The sequence below is a fragment of the Anguilla rostrata genome, chromosome 7, assembly GCF_018555375.3.
Source record: "Anguilla rostrata isolate EN2019 chromosome 7, ASM1855537v3, whole genome shotgun sequence".
NCBI lineage: Eukaryota > Metazoa > Chordata > Actinopteri > Anguilliformes > Anguillidae > Anguilla > Anguilla rostrata.
Genome location: NC_057939.1, coordinates 47,849,713 through 47,870,504, shown reverse-complemented (window position 1 = coordinate 47,870,504; position 20,792 = coordinate 47,849,713). Strand labels below are relative to the sequence as shown.

Genomic DNA, 20,792 nt, shown 5'->3' with positions numbered 1-20,792 from the left:
TTCCTACTCTTTTTTTTCCTTCTTTTTTTCCCATGGCTTCAATGCTTTCATAAAACTGAAACCGAGGGACAAGGACTCACGAGCCAGTGATTATGGGATGCGGAAAGCCCGTCATTCCCCCGACACGAACGCAAAAGCAGAAGATCAAACGCTGCTATTTCTTTTCCCGTGCTGCCGCGACTTCTTACGAGCTCCAGTGAGCCGGGGAACTGCTCGCCTGGCGGTAGTGGGCAGCCTGTTCCTGGAGGCAGAACGGTGGGGGTGGGGAAGGCGGCGGAGTCGACGTTCTTTGTGGGTCTCACTATAAGAGGTTCGGCAATGAGCAACACGTCAAGGAGTTCCGGCATTATGCCTAGCGCTGCCTTTAATCAGCCACCCCATAATCGCTCGACGAGAATCAGCTGCCGGGGCGGCCTGCGTCTTTCTGCGCGCTCCCGCTCAGCACCGGACCGTTCCCGTGCTGCTCGCATCTGGTCCTGGTTGCCCCTGACCAGTTTTCGACCAGGAGCTGTCCACGTGCTGAAAACTCCTGGGCGCCAAAGCAGAATATTTTTTTTGAATCTGTTTATTTTTAAACTCTTTTCAAGGCAACATTTCAGATGAAACGGATGCAAAATAATGATAATAAAAAAAACATGTCTCATTGATTGCTGTAAATCAGCACAAGATATGTTAACGAGGAAAACAAGCATTAAAAATCTCTGGAGCTTCGGTGTCTACATTAATGCAGAAACCGCTACATTAAACCCCCGAGGTGGTGGTTGAAGGATTACAAATTTGAAGCTTTCTATATATACATTTTATTTTCTTTTTCTTCAAGCTTCAGGGACGTTACTCTGTATGGATTGACCTAAATTCAAATCGCGGGTGTTTAATAGAGCAATCATTCAAACATGGAGTGTATGAGAAGCGCAGACAACAATTGATTTTTTTCCCCCCTCTGTGCGTTTGATGGAAAAACACGAGGGACGGGAGTGCCGCGTTATTTCACTGTAAACTAAAAATGAAATATATTTGCCATCTGAAGCTCGGAATTATTTGCCATTGCTTGAGTGAAGAGCATGTAGCAGAGCGCGAGGTCACTGTCAGAGGAGAGATTGCAGTAAATTGCAATGAAGATTAATACATTAAAATGATTTGGCTGTGACACAGATCTGCAAAATTAAGGGCACGACACTGCACAGCATCAGCCGGCTCCTCCGATCATTCATCCTCTCTCGTGATTAATCTCACGGCCAGAATTTCGCCACATATGACACAGCTGTAGTGCCCATGGAAACCCTGTCCAATTATACCCAGTTGCATTGCAGAACCATTTAGTTAACGTGAAAACAGTTTGAACTTTTATTAATTTTTGACGCTCCTGATTCATTTAGGACGCTCATGGTGAGTGCATGCTGGGTACTGCGTGTCTCAGGTTCAGGCCTGTGTCTTCAGCTATAGCCAGTACCAGGAATCCACCTCACTTGGCCCTTGTTTCCCCAGAGGTATTGTGGGTTGAGGGTTGCCAGGGTTACTGCAATATTAGCTCCTCCCAGTGCCGCTGTAGAAACTACAGGCTACAATTTGTAATCAGTGAAAATACATATCTCCTCCGATAACTGTTAACTCCCACCTGTAGTGCTCTCTGGTGAGTAGTGCTGTAATGCTGTGGGGGTATTTAGGGTGTAAATGTCTCTCCTGTTGTCCTGTGTGGCCTGTACGGTGTAAAATAGTCACTGGTTGTCCTGTAGTACTGTGAACTGTAAGGTGTAAAATGGTCACTGGCTCTCTTGTAGTACTGTGTTGAGTTCTCCAAAGTTTCATGGTGTTACGTGAATCCATTTGGAAGTTATAGGCTTTTTTGTGTAAAGCCACACCCACTGCCACACCCAGCTTTGGCCCGTGTGAGAAGGTAAGCATTGTGTCCTTGCCCCATGGCCAAGCTTTCCACAAAGCTTCATGCAGATCTGTTCGCAACTTTTGGAGATATCCCGCTAAGAGTCAGACAGACAGGCAGACAGAGACAATCAGAGAGACAGAATGGGACTGAAACATAGCCCCCATAAACTCTGTTGGTAATAAACTCCTGCCCCCGAAGGTATTTAATAACTGAGAACTCAAATACTGATTAAACTTGCAAGTCTGTACTGTTATCTGCCGAATAGATTGTAATCTGATGAATGACTCCTTTGTTTAATGCTACAACTAGAACTATGGTGAGCAGGTCCCTTTGTGCATATTCCAGAAAATAAGCAGATCATCCCAGACAGATTCCCTGGACTTCCCAGATGGATGCAAGTTTGCCTTTTCTAAATTTTCTTAGAATATTTGTGCATACTGTATTGTAGCCTAATTTGCGGAAGAATTTAATTACTGGACTTCAGAGATGCAGTATGTGGTATCCCTGTGAGTTGGGGTTGGAATGAACAACCTTGTAAATAACAGGGAAAACTCATTACAAAATGACGGGAAGGAAAAAAGAACTGCACTCTGTCTGGTGTTCTTAATCATATTATGTTATCATAATTAAATTGTAATGTATTTTAATACATGTCTCTATCGTGTTATGTGCCCACATAATGCTAATGAGTTCTGCCGACTCTTTAATGAAATCATTAGCGCTGATCCATAAAATAATGACGATGTCTGAATGCTTGTGTTGCAGACCGGTTGTGTCTAATGAAGGTTACGGTCAGCAAACCACCTCTTTGTGCGCAGAATTCCCTGGAGGAAGCTAAAAGATTCAAATCTAATCACATGTACTGTTTTTCCCCTTATTATATGTCTTTTTTAATGGGGTAAAAACGTCTGTTGAGGGAGATGTGTCCATCAGCTCTCTGTGGACAGCTGGACAGATGGTAGCAGATTAATTCCAGCCATCTTGCCACAGACTGCTGGTGAAGATTTTTCTGAATTCAGTGCATCTCGATTGGCTCGATGAAGATATTCATATTCACAGAGAGCTGCACCTTAAAATCACGGTGCTTGGACAAGGGTTTTGAATTTCACAAGGTGGCTTTGTGGGGAAAAAAATAGTTTTAAGATTCTATCGAGAAACTTCTCATTTAATTATTTGTTTTCTTTTCTTTGTAGATTATAGGGCGACATATTGCCAGCTCTTTTCATGTAGGATTTATTCAAACGAGACACGGGGATTTCGGATACACACATCATGGTTGTATATGGTTACAGTAAAAGCAGCATCACACACTGGCAGTGCTGGGTGTCCTACGCACACCCAGTTCTTCACTGGTGTGCCCAAAAATCAGAGGTTCCCCTCTGGTCCATGGTCTGAATCCCCACCCCCCCTCCCCCTCCCCCCCACCCCCCCTCGGTGCCGCCAATTTCTCCAGTACACCTCATGATTATAATTCTGGCGTCCCCACTGGTGTCACCGTGGCAACCGATGTAAGAATGATGGCATATATTTTATTCAATAAATGAGTTAGAGTTTGGGCTGCAGTCTCCTTCATATTTCCTTTGTGTTAATCTGGATTCTGCCATAAATATGCTCTTTTCATTTAAGGGGCAGGTTCAGTTCTAGTGCCATGATGGAATTAGTGCAATATGGTAAAGTCTAAAATTTATTTGAGGCAATATACCATGTCACGTTTTCTGCCAGTGTGCCACGTTGATTTAACGCACCCTTAAATATCAACGATGAATATTGAAAGCGATCCGGATGACATTTCAGAACTTAGTTACCATTACAGTTTGTCATTACTTCATCTTCTTTTGCTGTTTCGTGTCATGCCACAGTATCAGTTTAATAATTTACTTGCCTGATATTTTTTTCAGTTTATGGATAGAGAGAAGGAATAGGGGCTCCCGATTGGCTCGGTCAGTAAGGCCCAGTGCATGCTGGGCCCTGGAGATATAGGTTCAAAATGATATCATTAGCAGACCACCATAATTAGCCTGGTCCCACCAGGGATAGGTTGGGTTGGGGCACGTTTTTACTGGTTGCCACTACATTAGTTCCACAGAGAGATATATTAGGCACACTAAGATGACCAGTTGTATAAGAGGGAATAATTAACCCTTTAAGGTGTGAGGTCACAAATGTGTGATTAGAATGTTCTTAACTGAACATTCTAATGCTGATGTAACAGTCACTACTGGCAACTGAAAGCAGTATAACACTGGCTTAGAATTTTGAAAATACATTCCAATAAACCTACTCCTCGAATGGTTAAAGTCCTCCAGCAACCTTAGCCTAGCGCGGTGTGGAATGGCGTGTGCAGCTTAAAGAGCTTGCTCCTGGCGTGGCGGTGTGCTGGGCGGTCAGAGCCGAGCGCCCCACCCGCGCCTCTCCGTCCCCGACTCACTGCGCTAAACTAACTCTGCAGGCTGACTGCGCTTATGCAAGCCTGCCTGCAGCTTGCTCCAGCGCAGTCCTCCAGCACAGTGACTGCACAGCTGCACTGGTGGATCTCAGGGCAAACAGATGCACTGACTTGGGGAAAGTTGCAGAGATGGGCTGGGCCTACTCAAATGAACAGGCCTTCTGAGCTGGAAGAAAAAAACGAAATAACAGGCAGAGGGGGAAGGGTCGGGTTGGCAGGGGGCTGGGGGGCAGTGAACGCTGTTTAAAAAACTGCGGGTATATTGATCACGGCACTGCGCTCACGGTCTGATTATATTTCCAGGTCACGTGGAAATTGAATTTCGTACCGGTCAAGGCATGCACTACTGTGTCGTGCTGTAAAATCAGGTCTATAAAGGGTGGGATTGCTGGACTGAGTCCTCGCGGATGTTTTAAAGGCAGGTTAATTCCAAAGGCATGTTCAGCATCAGCGATAGAGCAGTGACAATACCCAGGGTTATATTTCCCCTGTTTTGAACCCAGGGAGCTGCTTTTGTCTCACTCAGTCTGATTTGCCTACACAAGGTTAACCTCTAAAGAACCCAAATATACCCGGGTCAAGGATGGAAGAAAGATATGGTCTCGCTGACCTATTCAGTGCCCACAGTGTAATGGGTCATATTTTAGCTCCTGTGTCTTTGACAAATGACTGTGCAGTAAAAGCCCTGTCCAAGGTGCTGAAACCTGTCGTGATGTATGGCCCTTGTCTGCCTGATAAATTCTCGTGTCAGTCTGCGTGTGACGGTGATTCATCAGGTTTGTGATCTTTTTTTTTTTTTTTTTTTTTGTGTTTTGAATACATATTGGATTTGTAATGAAACAAATAAAAAATGGGTTTCTGCGTTTGCGAAGCTTAAAGTGCTTCGGCTTCCCCTTTCATCGTCGGCCAAACACATCCCCCGTGCATCAGACCCCATTTCAGAAACAGCGTTTTAAGGCACTTTTTTTTCCCAAGGACAATCGTTGTAATCTCATTTCTCTGCAGTAAACCCTCTCTGATCATTTTTCTTTTTGCATGTCCTTGGCAGTAATATTGTCGGATTGATTATACAAAATGCTACATTTATTTTCAAAACAAATAGACGTTCTCTTCAAAGTATGATTGATTGTTGGGCTGCATGAGTAATTCTACCCCCACAGACAGACAGACAGACACACAAACAAACAAACAAACACACACACACTCACACACACAGTCAACATTGTCAAAATAAATGTGTGATTATTTTACTGTATAACTTATTCTTACTTTTTTTATGCAACACTAGTTACAGTTTAATCATGTAAAGCATTTTGTATGCTATCCTAAGTGTCTCTTTCTATTCACATCTAAATACTGTATTTGATGCTTAATACCAAATAACAAGTGCTGGAAAATTATTCTTGACTATACACATTACCCATAACACTTCAGACACTTGTTTTTTTAACAGCGTGTCAATGTTTATTGTACTCGTCCCCAGCAAACGAACCAAAAATAAAACGAATAAATAAGCACAGTAATTCCAGGAGCCGGTGGACTAGCCCCATGTTGTGCAGATGACCTGATAGTTTTCATTACTTTCATTGCTGCATGGCTTTTAAAAAATAAAAAAATGAAAACACAAAACCCTGTCGTTTTTTCATTAAAAAGGTGTATTTTTTTTATCATAAAAGTGTTTTACATCATAGTCACTGTTATTGTCTATTCTACTAGGTTTTCTCCTGCACACACACGCCGCGGGTGGACGTTTTTTTTTCGCTAATTCGCCCGTGTATATGACTTACAGCACAGAGGGTATTGCTGGGGATCACAAAGATAGTTCCACTACTCTTTACATGTACAGTATAACAGTCAATAACAGAGACAATGTATTCTTCTCCCTTTGACTCCATTGGCATTGTACAAACGGCCAGTTCCCTGGAACATCACCGCTCCGCAGAGCGCATCGCTAATCCCACGTGACGCTTTCCGATCCGGTGGTTTTTAAAGCCGATTCGTCGGGCGCTCGGCGGCACGCGTCATCTCCGCAACGTGCGCGCGCGCGGCGTCGGCGGAACCCCTGAATTGTTATATCTGGTTATAACGTTTTTTCTGAACGAGAGCGTCGAGGCAACGTACGCACGCTCTCACATGGTTCTGTGTGTCTGCCCGTGTAGACCCGTCCGTTCTTTTGTGTTGTTTTTCTATTCGTTCGTTTTGTTGTTTTTGTTTATTTTTTGTTTTTGTAGTGGCACGGCGATAACCATCGCTTATACGGAATTGTCTGACACGTTGATTACCGTGGCTTTTACCTCAACCGCGGCGGGAAGGCCCTTTCCGGAAAACCAAAGCCTGGTGAGGGGGGCCGGCAGCCCCGCCACGGGGCTCAGGAGGGAGGGTTTCGGCTGAGGTTTCCGCCAGTCGGCGAAAGTGCGGCGGTTTCTGAGGGACAGGGAGGCGAGCGAGCAGACCGTGCAGACCACGGCGAGGGCCACGGCTCCGATGACCGCCGCGACGGCCGCGGCGTCCCGGTCCCAGGTCCGCTCGTTCCCGACCGTGGCGAGCTCCAGCCCCTCGGTGGTGACGTTCACGCACTTCTTGTCGCGCCTGCGGTGGATGCTGGGGATGTCCACGCACACCTCGTACTGGGTGGAGGGGCTCAGCCGCGTCACGTTGTACGCCGAAACGTCGGTCGGCAGCCGGGCCGCGAAGGCCCCGGCGGGATGGTTCTCGGCCTTCAAGGTGGCGGACCACTTTATGTTGGGCGTCAGGCTCCCTTGGGCCGCCCTCCAGGAGACCAGGACGGAATCGCGCTGCACCGACTTGACGTTGATCTTCAGGGACTCGTTGGCCGGCCGGGGGAAGTACCCGTCCACTTCCACCGAAACAGACTTAAGATCGGCGCCGACCATGTTGTGGGCGACACAGGTGTAGAGCCCGGCCTCACCCTCGGAAATGTCATGGATCTCCAAGGTCCCCTCGGGGTGGAGCCAGTACCGGTTCCGCTGGGGGACGTCGGGCAGCACGCGGTCCCCGGAGGGCGTGACCCAGTAGATGTCTGGCTCGGGTTCGGCGAAGGCTCGGCAGTGGAGCGAGACGGAGGTCCCCTTCGAGGCGCGGACCCGCCGCGGGAGGCTCTCGGGGGAGATGAGCGGCAGGCAGATCTCCATCATCTCCCGGAAGTGCACCTGGCGCACCCGCTGGCCCTCGTACTCCGGCGGCTCGGCGCAGAACAGCGACTCGGGCTCCATGAAGCGCACGCGGGTCCTGTTCATGTTTATCCAGCGGATGACGCAGTCGCAGCGGATGGGGTTGCTGTGCATGCTCACTTCCCTCAGGTTGGGCAGCGACTCCACTGTAATCCGGTGCAGGGCGCTGAGGGCGTTGCTGTTCAGCATTAGCGTCTCCAGTCGAGGCAGCTTGTAGAAAGCGTTGGGGTGGATGTAGGACAGCTTGGGGTTGTTCGTGGCCTCGATTTTGGTCAGCTCCGGGAGGTTGCTGAGGGCGAAGCTGTCGATGGATACCAGCTCAGGCATGCTGTTGATTCCCAGCTCCTTCAGGTGGAGCATGTCCGCAAAGTCCCCTCTCTGTATTCTCTGGATGGGGTTCTTGTTGAGGTCCAGAAACTTCAGGTTTCGGAGGGTACTCAGGGCGCTGTGAGGGACCTGCCAGAATGTGTTGTCGTAGAAGGAGATGCTCTCCAAGCCTTCGAGGCCCTCCAGAGCCCGGTCGGGTAGCTCCGACAGGTTCATCCTGGCCAGGACCAGGGTCCGGAGGCTGACCAGAGGCTGGAAGTTCATGTCCTGGATTTCCACGATGGGGTTCTCCCCTATCATCAGGATCTCCAGCCTGGGGGTGGCCTCGAACCACTGGCCGTCGATCGCCCGCAGCTTGTTGGAGTTCAGGTGGAGCCGGAGAAGGCTCCTCAGCCCGAGGAAGCCCCCGGGCGCGATGGAGGAGATCAGGTTGTGATTGATGTACAGTTCCTGGAGGCCGGTCAGCTCGGCGAAACAGCCGTCGGGAAGGGTCCGGACCCAGTTCTCCTCCAGGTGCAGGGACAGGAGCTGGGGGACGCGACCCAGGTTGACGTCGCCCATGGAGGACAGGTTATTTTGAGACAGGTCGATCTCGGTGAGGTTGGCCAGGTAATCCAGGGGCCTGTCGATCGCGGCCATGTTGTTGGTCTGCAGCAGCAGGACCTGCGTGTCGGCCGGTAGTCTGTCGGGCAGGAGGAAAAGCCCCAGGTTGTTACAGTCGACAGTGGGAGCCTCCATGTAGACAGAGCTGGGGGAGAACCACGGCCGGATTTCGCACGAGCACTGCGGAGGGCAGTCGGCCTTCCCGCCCGAGGCCAGGACGAATCCCGTCACCGCAAGTCCCGCGAAAAAACAAACCAGGAACGGAACGTCCCTCATCTTGGCCCCGGTTCCCCTTCACTAATTAAACGGGTCCCTTACAGCGCGGGCAGATCAGCGTGCTTTAACTCGGCAAATCGGCAGGTTCCTTTGTAACCGGGGGGGCAAAACAAAAATCAGGCGCCGTTCCTCTGCGGGGTGTCCCCGGAAGCATCGGAGGCGGCTCCTCGTGGCCTCGCCCTTCGGATGAGAGGAGAGATCTTTCAATTACCTTGCGTGAGGTACTCCATGCGTGCAGAACACGCGAAGGTCAGTGTATCCTTCTGGGAGCCGTGGCTGCTGAACGCATGGATGGCTGAAGCGGAAAGGCCCGGCTTCTTCTTCCGAGGGCTAAAAAAAAAAAAAATTCTCTTATGTCTTGTCTTTCTTATCTTCCATCACTGTTGCACATGTCAATTTCCATCTGGAAAAAAAGCAGAAAAGAAACATAATGATGAGCACCACAAAATTGTGCAAAAAAGTGCATTACCAGGAAGATAGACGTGTAGGCACAGCTTTACATTCCTTTCCATGAAAAAAAACAGCATGTACATAACGTGCGGGGTTTAGAATATAGATTGAATTCAAACTTATCTGTTCCGCTTTGGATTTGAGCTGACTAAATAAGGGCTCTGTCACTGACCCAAAACTGGGAGAATTGCCTATTAAAATAGTTTTCACACTAGCGTCGCGGTACGGCGTGGTTCGTGCTGTGTTGCATTTGCTCAATGTAAACACATTCAGAAATGTGAATTAGAGGGCAGTATCGAGTGTGGTCTTGAGATTTTTTCTCCCGTACACACAACAAATAACAAACGTTATGCTTGCGGATTGAGGGAATTTCGTATTCAGGAGAGAGGAAGCTTCATTTCATAAACTACAAAGGCGATTTGGACCATGCTAAGGATTTGCAGAGGTTGTAAAGGTTTTTTTTCTTGACGATTTGCTAAATTTCATACCAGGATTTATTTGAAGACCCCCGAAAATACAAGAATCCTCAACCCCTTCCCCTCACGCACTAAAAGAGTGCCACAGGTTTAGTCTAAATTTGCTATGTGGGCCAATGTATTTTGAATGTCCTTTCTTAGAAAGGAATTGAGGATATATACCATCTACAGGAAATACAGATTTCTGTAAAGCTAGCAGATTCTGACTGCACCTGTTGCATTATTTTGTGATAAATGTATGACCTTGAGCATGAAACTCCACTGCATTGTAAGGTTATGTAGAACGGAAGGTGCCTGAAGCGGATTCACACACACCAGGCATCATGAATAGACACCAGAGGCAGTACAAGTGCAGTCTTATCTGCCGTGTATAGAACGTATCTAATTTTTTACATTTACCCCCCCCCCCCAAATTCCATACATTGTTAGCCATAACCAGAAGGAAATTCTGCATTCCTACATGATTCCAAGTCATTTGTATGTGAATGTGATGCAAGGTTATGACAATCTGTGCTAAACCAGAATCACAGCCACTCATAGCATATATTTTGCCTTATAAATGATGATATGATAACATATAATGTCAAAACATAGCTATTATAAACATTATAATATTCATAGCCATCCATCCCCCAGCATCATTTTAACACATATAATTCTAAGGAGGCGTCTTGTGTCCAAAGTAATTTTGTCATTCAGTCTGAGTTTTGTAGAAACTTTTTTTTTTTGTATAGCACTCTAATGTATGCAGACTGAGTCAAACCTTGAGAAAGCTACAGCAGCTTCAGAATTCAGAATGAATGCAACACAGGCCATGTTTTTTTAAACACAGATGCCATGGTGACACCACAAAAATTGTAAATACAGGAAGCCAATGTGAGCAGAACAAAAAAAAGCATTCATTGATTTGTTTAAAAAAGGAGTGGAAACAAAAGAGGTTTGCAGATTTATGCAAAGTTCCTGAGCTAGAAGAGTAACTCCAGATATAATTTGTTTTTCCTTATAGACCTATGTTTATGTCAATAATGATGATTATGATGGTTTATTATTATTGTTATTATTATTATTATTATTCAGAAGAAAAAGAATTTAAACAACGATAATAGTAACAATAACAATAATAGTCTTTTACACATCGGTTCACACAAATAGGTCCATCCAATTCATTTTTCATTTGAAATGGAGGGAGGGGGAATCCACTCCGGGAATGGATTACTTTAGACATTGTTTCCTGTCTCTGGGGAAACAGACATATGAGAAGCAAAAGCAAAGGAGCGAAAGAGAAGGATGAGGAAATGGGAGGGAGGGAGAGAGAGAGAGAGAGAGAGAGAGAGAGAGAAGGAGGAGGGAAGAGGTTAGAGAAAGGGGGGAGGGAAGAGGGGAGCACTGCTCCAGCAATCTCTCCCTCTTTCCAGTCCAGTGGCCTGAGAGGCGGGGCATAAGGCCTGGGAAGGCAGCCGATTGGCTGCTCTGGGCTGTCTGGTGACGGGCCAGAGCCATGCAGCCCACACGGTCGGTCAGGATGCGCATTCCAGTCTGCTTTCAGACGAGATGGCGGTTAGGTTGTTTTTTTGTTTTTTTTGTTCATTTATTAATTTTCTGTATTCAGCAGCAGAATGATCATCCAATCTGTAGTGCCGGTCACCCCCTCTCTCCCAGAGATTTATTTCTGACGTGCTTCTCCTTTCTATGTCCCAATAAATACATGAATACATTTTTTTAAAAACTGCCCACTTGAACCCAAAGGCTTTTGAAATGGTGCAATTGTGTTTTCACACAATAGATACGGCAATTACCATGGAAAGCACTCTCTCTGTCTCTCTCTCCCTCCCTCCCTCCCTCCCTCCCTCTCTCTTAGCACTCAGAAATGCCCGTGTTGGTTTGCGCTCACTGTAAGGTTGGTTAAATCTGCATTCAGGAAGCAGAACCTTACACAAGCTTATTCATTCGTTTTGACATTTTCACCCACCCCTCATTCTTGTGTATTTTCAATCCAGGCATTCTTCTTTATTCATAGTCTAACATTTACAGTCCTCTGTAGATATTTGTATCTGTTGTTACTGTACCCCTTTCATGCCAGGTGGTATTTTAGGCCGCGGCTATGCAGACGCATGAAGGCAAATGATCTCCTCAAGAACACTGCACCCAGCTGAATGGGAAGCCTTTCAGTAAGAATAGCTACGTAATTACCGATAAATAAGGCAAAATGAGCTTTCCCCGAGCGCAGAAGTGTTCGCTGTCATTGAATCATACGCCTCATCTGGGCATGTGACTCGCAGAAGTGGATTTATCTGCGAGCCTCGATCTGTCAGCCATGTTCGTGTGCCCAGCTGCTTGAGTTCAACCCTGGGGGCTTGATTGGCCAACAAATTATGCGGGACTGTTTCCAGATCTCCCACTCTCTTGTGAGAGCAACATAATTCATACTTTAAATACCACTATCAGCCAGAATGTGACAAATGGAAGGGCTGTTTGGCCAAGGAAAAATGATTTTCCCAGTTGCTAAATGTGCTCAGATTAGTGATCTTTCCTTCAGAACTCCTTATTCAACAAGGGCCCTAGAAACAGGAAGGAGCCTAGGAACAGGAAGGACCCTAGAAACAGGAAAGGTCCTCAGACCAGGAAGGACTGTAGAAACGGGAAGAAGTCTAAGAATATAAAGGGCCACAGGAACAGGAAGGAGTCTATGAACAGGAAGGACCCTAGAAACAGGAAAGGTCCTCAGACCACGAAGGACTGTAGAAACGGGAAGAAGTCTAAGAATATAAAGGGCCACAGGAACAGGAAGGAGTCTATGAACAGGAAGGACTCTAGCAATAGGAAGGAGTCTCAAGAACAAGAAGAGCTCTAGGAACAGGAAGAGCTATATAAATAGGAAGGGCTTTAGAAACAGGAATGAGTCTAAGAACAGGAAGGACGCTAGGAACAGGGACAGCAAAATAGCGATGGGATGCTGACATCGTCGCTTTTCACAGTTATTCATCTGGACCGATGAAGCTTTAATATGATCATAAGCACCACAGCGAGCAGCACTTCCAAAGGATATGCATTTATCTATTATGCTAGAACCATTCCGGCTACTTACATCGCTGAAAGATTATCACGTATACCGACTAAGAAGCAACTCTTGATAATCAATTCTAATTCGGTGCTGCTGTGCTACCGCACTTCACGCATTTGGTAACGGGCCATAGCAAGCAGTCTACTGCATGTTTGCAAATGATAAATGTTTTCTAGGACACCCACAAAGCTATCTGCCGGCAAAAAGACAGCGCGGAAACGCACAAAAGACGATATTCTAGCGCTCTCAGACCCCAGGGGAGCTGCTTATCCGTGTCTTAAACACTGTTGACACTACTGTACGTAAAAAGCGGTTCCCTCGCGGTTGTTTAATTCACGGCACCTGTGATGTAATGTGAGCGGCGTGCCCTCGCTCCCGCGGTTTGGGAGCGTTGCGGAGAGAGCGCGGGGGGGGGGGGTAAAATCGCGAGCGGGCGCGCGGGACGGCGCACAGGTCCATGGCGGCCAGCGGGCCCGCGGCTGACTGTCTTCATTTTGCAGCCCAAACGAGCCGCTCTGGAGATAATAGATTTCGAAAAGGAGGTGAAGGCAAAAGGAGAGGAGGGTGAATTTTTTTTAGAGGAGTTTTGCGTTTGCTCGCGTGTGCGAGTGAGAGTGCGAATGGGGGGGGGGCGGGAGAGGGGGGGGGCGCAATATACAGGTAATCAAATTTTCTCCTCAGAGTTTCCTCTGCGGGCTCCTAACGGCCGCGGAGCGGAGAGCGGGCGGAAGTGAAGCCGGCACGTTTACGGCAGCTCGGAGATAAAAGCCGAGCCTTCGGTATTCACCGGCACGCACTCCGCGGTTTTACGAGCAGGGACGTAGCCCCCATTCCGCTCGGCTCCCCGCCCAACGCCATGCGCCGCGCCACGGCGACGACCAATGGCGACCCGGCGAGGCCGTCGCGGGGTTAAGTGCGGGGCAACGGCGCACTGTTGCGCGGATTTATCCGGTTACCGCCAACCGACGCACCACAGGAATTACGATCTGGCTGTAAAACAAAACATGGCTGGATCTCTTCCACCGCTTTCTTAGCGTCTCGTAGCGTCAGTGAAATCTCACAAGAACTCCACAGAAGTCACTGGGAAAAAAAATCTCAATATGTCATTTCAGTATGACTGTGTGTACTGCTATAAGTTTATGTTAATAATATATGAGCGACTCTCCAAAGTAAATGACGTAAGAAAGGAGGGGATAAAAACAGAAAAAAGGATCATATTTTTGTCCATTCAATAATGCATGATGACGCTTCACTCGGTCCACATACAACGCAGTACATTTGATATGCCTCCCGTTCAAGTGAGCGCCACTAAGAATTAATAAAATAAAACCCGCTTGTATCGATACCGAGTCTGTAAACTCCAATGACCCAAGCAGTCTGTAACGGTAGGCTTTAAAAGAAAGACAGAAAGGGAAAGAAAAACAAGCGCAAGATTGATGAGGGAAATTTGGCAGCGTTGTGGCGCAGGTGAAAATGAGAAAGGCTAAGGAAAGGACCGCAGGTCGGCGGAGCTAAGCGGTAATAACTTCCTTTAATACCAGACGCCGTGTTTACAAAGAGACGCGGTTACTGTTACTACCAGGGGGGCCCGTGGAATCGCAAGATGGATCCTCTGCCTCGCACGGAATGCGAGGGTGCCGAAATGATCCATGTGCTGTGCTGTTGTTGGGCGATAGCACGTGTGGGTGGTGGGGGGGTGGGGAGGTGGGGGGTGTGGATGGATGGGAGGGATTGGTGTGGGGTGGGGGGGGGGAGAATCTGCCTGTAGATTTAAGAATATCAGAAATAAGTGCTGATGTTAACAAACATAGAGTACTGGGGATTGGTGGAGAGTAGTCCTGCAAGCGCAGCTCGAGCACCACCGGTGCGACTCAGGATCACTGCTTGCTTTTTAAAATGTCTGACCCAAATACAGGTTTAAGAGGGTGGTCTGATTGCAGTAAACACATGCATGGTATGGTATATATCAGGGCTGCCCCACCCTGTTCCTGGAGGCCTACCATCCTGTAGGTTTTCACGCCAACCCTATCAACACATACCTAGAGATTTTCTTGATCTGCTAATTAGTACAATCATGTGTGCCAAATTAGGGTTGAAATGAAAACCTACAGGACATTTGATCTCCAAGAACAGGGCTGGGCAAATATATATGATATGGTATTTTTTATATAAGAAAGAAGTACTGAGGGTGTGTTAGGAAAAAGTGCATAGCCCAGTTTGAATTGCACTTCATAACCTTTGTTTTATTTTTAAAATGCTAATTACAGCTTGGGGGCTTTAGTGCTTTAGTTACACTAACTGTGTAGCCGCAAGAAAGCACGTGTTACATTTCCTCAGTAAGAAAGCTATTGGGGGTACACTAAAGGAGCTAAAGGAAGAGCATATTGCCCAGTTTCTGTTTATCTTTATGATCTTTGTCCCATTTTTCAAATGTTAACTACATTTGGTTTCATTGTGCCAAATGCACAGCCTACAGACAATGCACATGGTATTTCCTCGATAGGACTGATGAACTTGGAGGGGGGCGGGGCGGGGCGGGGGGGGGGGGGTTGAAGGCGATAAAAGAAGTGTTCGTCACTCGGTTTGAATTCCTTCTCATCGTCTTTGTTCTGCGGGGGGGGCTTGTCCCCAGGTTACGTATAGCTGCAGTCTGCCGAATGCCCACACATGAGAAATGCAGGAGCGATACAAAGTGCCCTTCACGTGAATGAATGGATGAATGAATGCAAGACCTGGCTTTAATGTGCTCTAGTATCGAACACAGCGAGGCTGGCCAGCAATGTAAGGCACACATTTTAATCACGGTCTGCGTGCGTCACCCCTCATGCCTCGAGAACAGTGCGTACAGTACACGCGGTACGAACCGCATCCGTAACGAGCCTATTTATAAAAGGATCGTGTTTAAAATGCAAATGAGTGGGCTGGGGCCAAGATGCTAAGCAAATCTTTTTATCTGTTCAGCAATTTGTTGTTGTTGTTTTTTTCTCTGTTTTGTTTAATGATACTGTGTAGGGCTACTTGATAAGGCTGCTTTGATTCTGTCCGCGGGACATGCTGATACACCAGTTTAATTCACAGGCATTTCTCTTCACAGAAATGCTCAGTGTAATTACATATTAGAACAGGAAGCAGTGGGCCCCAGACCAACACCCACAGAAAAAGAAAAACTCCAGCTTCATTGTGTACAGTCCATTTAAATGAGTATCACTGAAAAAGCATGTTTTTTCCCCTCTCTCTCTCTCCGCCATAGATTTTACAACTAACATACATGAACCAGATCCACCTGTGATACCTAACTTTTTTAATGTTTCTTGTAAAAAATTAACAACAAAGTTCTAGCTTTCTTTAGATTACCATATTTTATCAGCTGATGGCACTGTTCCATTATACCATTATGTCATTTGACCCCAGTGACCTCACACAAGCCACTCCCTCTGAATGTCAAGTCTTCCTGAAGGAAAAAAAAAAAAATCATTGAACTTCCCTTCCTTCTGGTTCATTGGCTGAGCCCAAAGTGTGGGCGGTGCTGTGAGGTAGCCCCGCCTCCTGTCACACCTCCAGCCATTGATTTAGCATTTGATTAATTCCAGGGTAGAGCAGAGTTTATTAGGGCGGCAGCAGGTCCGATGTAGAGCGCGCCGGCAGAAGCCTTGGAGCGCAGCGCTGCTTCCCTTAATACCTGCCTGACTGCTTCCACAAATAAGCAGGGAGTCAGAAATTCGTTAGGAATCGATGGCAGGCTGTCAGGCTGTGCGGGACCAGGCCGATGTTCCTTTCTCAGGCTCCAGCAAGATAGAAAACACACACGCGCGCGCACACGCACACACACAAAAAAAGAAGGAAAGGAAGAAAGAAAGAAAAAACATGGCCGACCTGTTGATTCAGGCGACCACGCAGACGGCACTAAACAGCCACGGTCTGGCTCGAGGGCTGCTTGATTTGCGGACAGACGGACAAATTGCCGTACCAATGGCTGCTTTTTAAGCTGTGGGGGGGGGGCGAGATATGATTGGGCGCCGAGGCAGTTATATCGCTGAAAAGCCTCCTCAGATTGAATCCGCAGGTGCAAATATAGCAACCACCCCCGAAAGATGCGGTGTGGTCTGTATTTGTATGAATAATCTATGAGCGGTCAATAGGCCCAGCCGTCTGCAGGGAGCAATCTCACACAGCTGATAGAATCAATCTTTATATAACATTGAAATTCTTTTTAACGCTTGGAAGGCCATCTGTATTGCGATTTTATGGGACAAATGGTTTATCCCCCCCCCCCGACAAAATTGCCAGAAGAGTGTAACTGAAGTTTGATTCTGTAGATGTACAACACCATGGAAATATGTTTTTTTATTTTTTTTTTATTTATATTTTTGCAGTGGATTTTAATCTAGAATATGTCATAAAACAAGATTTTATTTGATGGGGACAGTGCACTTCAACATTGTTTAAAGCCAGTGAGGCCTTCATGTCATTTACAACAAAAGGTATAAACTAAGAGAAATAAATAAGGGATGTTGCATAATTTTAGTTAAATCAAAGTTATTTCCATTCTCCTCATTTAAAAAAGCCATTGTCATACACCATGCTGATTCAAGGCTCCCTGCTTTCTTGCAAAATTGTAGCTCCTAAAAGCAACAGACATTTACTATACAGATGTTTACCTCATAATATTACAATGTAATAGTTGACTTGCTACTAATTGTATCACTGCTGGAAAAGTTGTAAAATGCATATTTTGAGTGATTACTATATCCATGTGCTGATTAGTTGTAGCCATGGTCCTGTTGCATTTTCATCTCGTTAGGGAAAGATTATGTTAATGAGCTTTTCAGATGGTCAAGGGGCCCACGTGCATGAAGTACAGTAGCCTACTCCTACCTCATCATTCCTAACGAGGCACGTACCATAGCTGCTTTTGCGTCCAGCTATGATGCATTTGTCACGTTCCAGCTCTTACTCTTTTGCGCCGGTTATTTGATGCCTATAAACGTCAACATGGTGCCTGGATGTGTATCCTATATTGTGCAAAGCGGCTGTCATAAAAAACACGCAAAACGGAAAATGGCAATAGGCTACTTCGCGGAAAGTTGCTCTTATCCGAAGCAACTTACAGAGGTCGTATTTGTTTTATTTACTGCCTTAATAAGCATGCAATGTATACAGCTGTTTCTAACTGTAGGAGATCGTGTGGAGTACCACAATCAATGGTGCAGCACCGGTGTCCTACATGGAAATTGAACCTACAACCTTCAGTTACAAGCCTGTGCATTATACTACCCTTGACATCCCTACATTGTTTGTAAGCCATCATTTATATAGTCTACTAACAGTGGGAGTCGATGCTATGAAAAAACAATCTTCCAATGGAACAGAAGCGTAAAGACTAGCCGCCCTTTGCATCATGTGCGGAAAGCGTTCTTCGTAAATTGTCCTTTCAGGAGGAAAATTATGCTACTGCAGCTGGGCCGAATGTAAACCTGGCACGAAGCACATTCATTTTGTGGAGAGGAAATCGAAGATCGCGGGGCCACGTTGTCGGTATTCCTTTATTGTCGTCATTTACAAAGGTCACCTGCATTAACTGGCTCCTTGCCGCACGAGCCCTTCGGCCTTCTCTTTGAAAGATAAACAGCGTGGCGTAAATAATCAGCGCGCAGTGTGAAGTGAACTGCTTCTCCTGTACCAGAGCAAACGAACACAATGCAGCAGCACATCGCGCGCGCTCACTGGACTGACTAATAATGGAGTTTAGGGCCACGGTATTCACAGAACTTCTGTCATCACAGTAGCAGCGTTAGCTGGTAGAAAAATGAAAGATGAAAATCGATCTGTCTGTCTGAACGCTTTTGGACACCTAACGATTAAATAACGCCTAAAAACGACAGTCCTGTCTTTCAAATGAATGTATATCCTGTATCAGCAGGCACTTGCACATGTAAAAACGGTTAACAGCACAAAGATGTAGGTTTGATTGGTGGAATTATCAGGGTCAGATAAGGTCCATTAATTCACATGGGCAATCAGGAGGCACCAAGAGTTCAACAGCTTCGGGTTCTCCGTTAAACTGGCTGCGGTAGTTTACCAGAATTTGTATGTCAATAATGCTGCATTTTCTGACAAAGGCACTATTGTTTTTACTTTTCATGTATATTGTGGCACTGATATGTAGTATTGTATCTTTTTGCATAAAAATTACCCATAAGTACATTCATGACACTCTAACAATTATGTCGCGTCTCTCATACATTATAAGTGTAGGCTACAAGGTGTTATGAATACACTCTGTTGAATGGAGATGCTGCAGTGAACGTGTTGGCGATGTGTGTTATAAAAGATGACGTTAATAATGCAGACTTAACCCTGTGTGGTGCCTCCCGACGATTTCAAACGTAATTTAAAAGCACTGCCATTTCTGGTAATGAATTCAACAACTGAAAACGGGGAATTGACTAATCTAAAGGCTGAACACAGGCAGGAATCGCTGCGTCTCCTAGCGAATATAGAAAGGGGGGGGGGTGCGCGTTTGTATATTGCATTAGTAATTGCTCTGAATTGACTTTTTAAATGTATCTTGGCATAACAGTGACAATTATGAAAGATCTCGAAGAGCATTCTGCTGTCATGGTGATGAGGGAAATATGTCAGATTAACAGTATGCCCGTGAGTGTGCGTGTGCACAGCCTGATAATTAAACCTGGTTCTGCAAAGAAAACCCAAGTGAGGAGGCTGACTGCTCAGATTGCAACAGGATGATTTAAAGGAGAACACAAAAAACTACCCCCCCCCCCCCAGCCTGTAGGCATGTTCTACCGTACGCGCTGTGTCCTATCTCGCTGAATAAGGAATACGGTTTTATGTGATTGCGTTGTCCACACGTTCGAACATCAATCTTTCATGCTGCGACTTCCACATCAGATGACTATATACGGTCAACGGCAATTTTCCAGCTGGGCTTTAGTCATGATTGAGTTTAAATCGCAGACCTTCCTTACTGCTCTAACTGTAGACTTATAAACACATGTAACGTTATGTTACGAAGGGTCGCGGTCGTACATCGAAAGTACAATACGTGTACATCTCCAAATCAGTTATACCAAGACTGAAATATAACCTCAAGCAAAGCCCACGGCAATTTGGGAAGGAATGGGTGGGGGATGAAGCGCGAGCCCTCAGCAAATTTCAGACACGACGGCTGCATAGAGAACGCTCGCCTCCTAATCCACAACATGTTTTCTATCACCAAAAAAACCCTCAAACTAAATACAGTGATTGCGTCTCGTATTAACTTGCGCGTAAGGATGCAGCAACACAGCTGCAATGCCACAGTACGTAGTTACACATCCACGTCTGATTTGAGACATACGAAGAGATGGGGAAAAAACAAACAACAACTCACCAGCATGAACGTGCCCCCGTGTATGGTTCCGAATGTATTCCTTTTTAACCCCGTTAGACGGAGATCTGTATTTATCAGCGTACTGGTCCCGCATACCAGCCAGCCAAGAATGAGCGCAGCTCGTGCAGGATATTCATAAGCAAGAATCCCCCGTTTCGCAGCGACCGACACAGAGAGAGAGAGCGCGCAGGGCTGCGTCCAGCTCCAGTCCCGCTCACCGCGATGATGTTCTCCGTCTCTGCCCAAGACAGACGCGCAGTCTCGGGAAGAGAACCGTGGAGAGCACTCTCTTTATTTCCCCCCTCCTCCTCTTTTTTCCTCTCTCCACAGCGCTTAGTGGCGCATCATTCACCTGATCAGCTGTCACATTGACACGGTGCTGCCTGCTCAGCGGTCATTAATAACCACGCACAACCCCCCTCCCACCTCCTCCAATCCCCAGAGGAGCCAATAGGCTCCCAGTTCCGAGGCACAGCGCTCACGGCTACCTGTGTCTGATTGGCTCAGCTCAACTGTCAGTCATATGACATCGTTCCCGGATTCCTGAAGCAGCAACAGAGAGAGAGCGGATTTTTGTATATAAGACGTGCTTGCGTCCCTATTTCAGAATAGGAGATCTATTTGAGCAATTAGACGGCAGTGTCTGTAAGGTCATTATAATTAATTCCACGTCTGTGAGAATTACCC

At 46.5% G+C, this 20,792-nt stretch overlaps 2 protein-coding genes across 4 annotated transcripts in view; one reads left to right on the top strand and one right to left on the bottom strand.

Annotated features, from left to right (window-relative positions):
* Positions 1 to 20,792, top strand: part of immp2l (inner mitochondrial membrane peptidase subunit 2) — a 197,612-nt gene that overhangs the window by 135,417 nt on the left and 41,403 nt on the right. The gene's annotated exons all lie outside the window — the stretch shown is intronic.
* Positions 6,045 to 20,502, bottom strand: LOC135259894 (leucine-rich repeat neuronal protein 3-like). Of its 2 annotated transcripts, none has more exons than XM_064344809.1 (2): positions 20,106 to 20,502; positions 6,045 to 9,128 (listed from the first exon to the last, which is right to left on the bottom strand). In XM_064344809.1, the coding sequence occupies exon 2, from the start codon at positions 8,723 to 8,725 to the stop codon at positions 6,581 to 6,583; it is 2,145 nt and encodes a 714-aa protein (XP_064200879.1). In that variant the 5' UTR covers positions 8,726 to 9,128; positions 20,106 to 20,502; the 3' UTR covers positions 6,045 to 6,580. The 2 variants fall into 2 exon arrangements, with proteins under 2 accessions (XP_064200879.1, XP_064200880.1); XM_064344810.1 differs by having other exon boundaries at positions 6,045 to 9,055.

Excerpts from the sequence above, each read along its gene's own strand:
- LOC135259894 (XM_064344809.1), bottom strand. The coding sequence starts at position 8,725 with ATGAGGGACGTTCCGTTCCTGGTTTGTTTTTTCGCGGGACTTGCGGTG.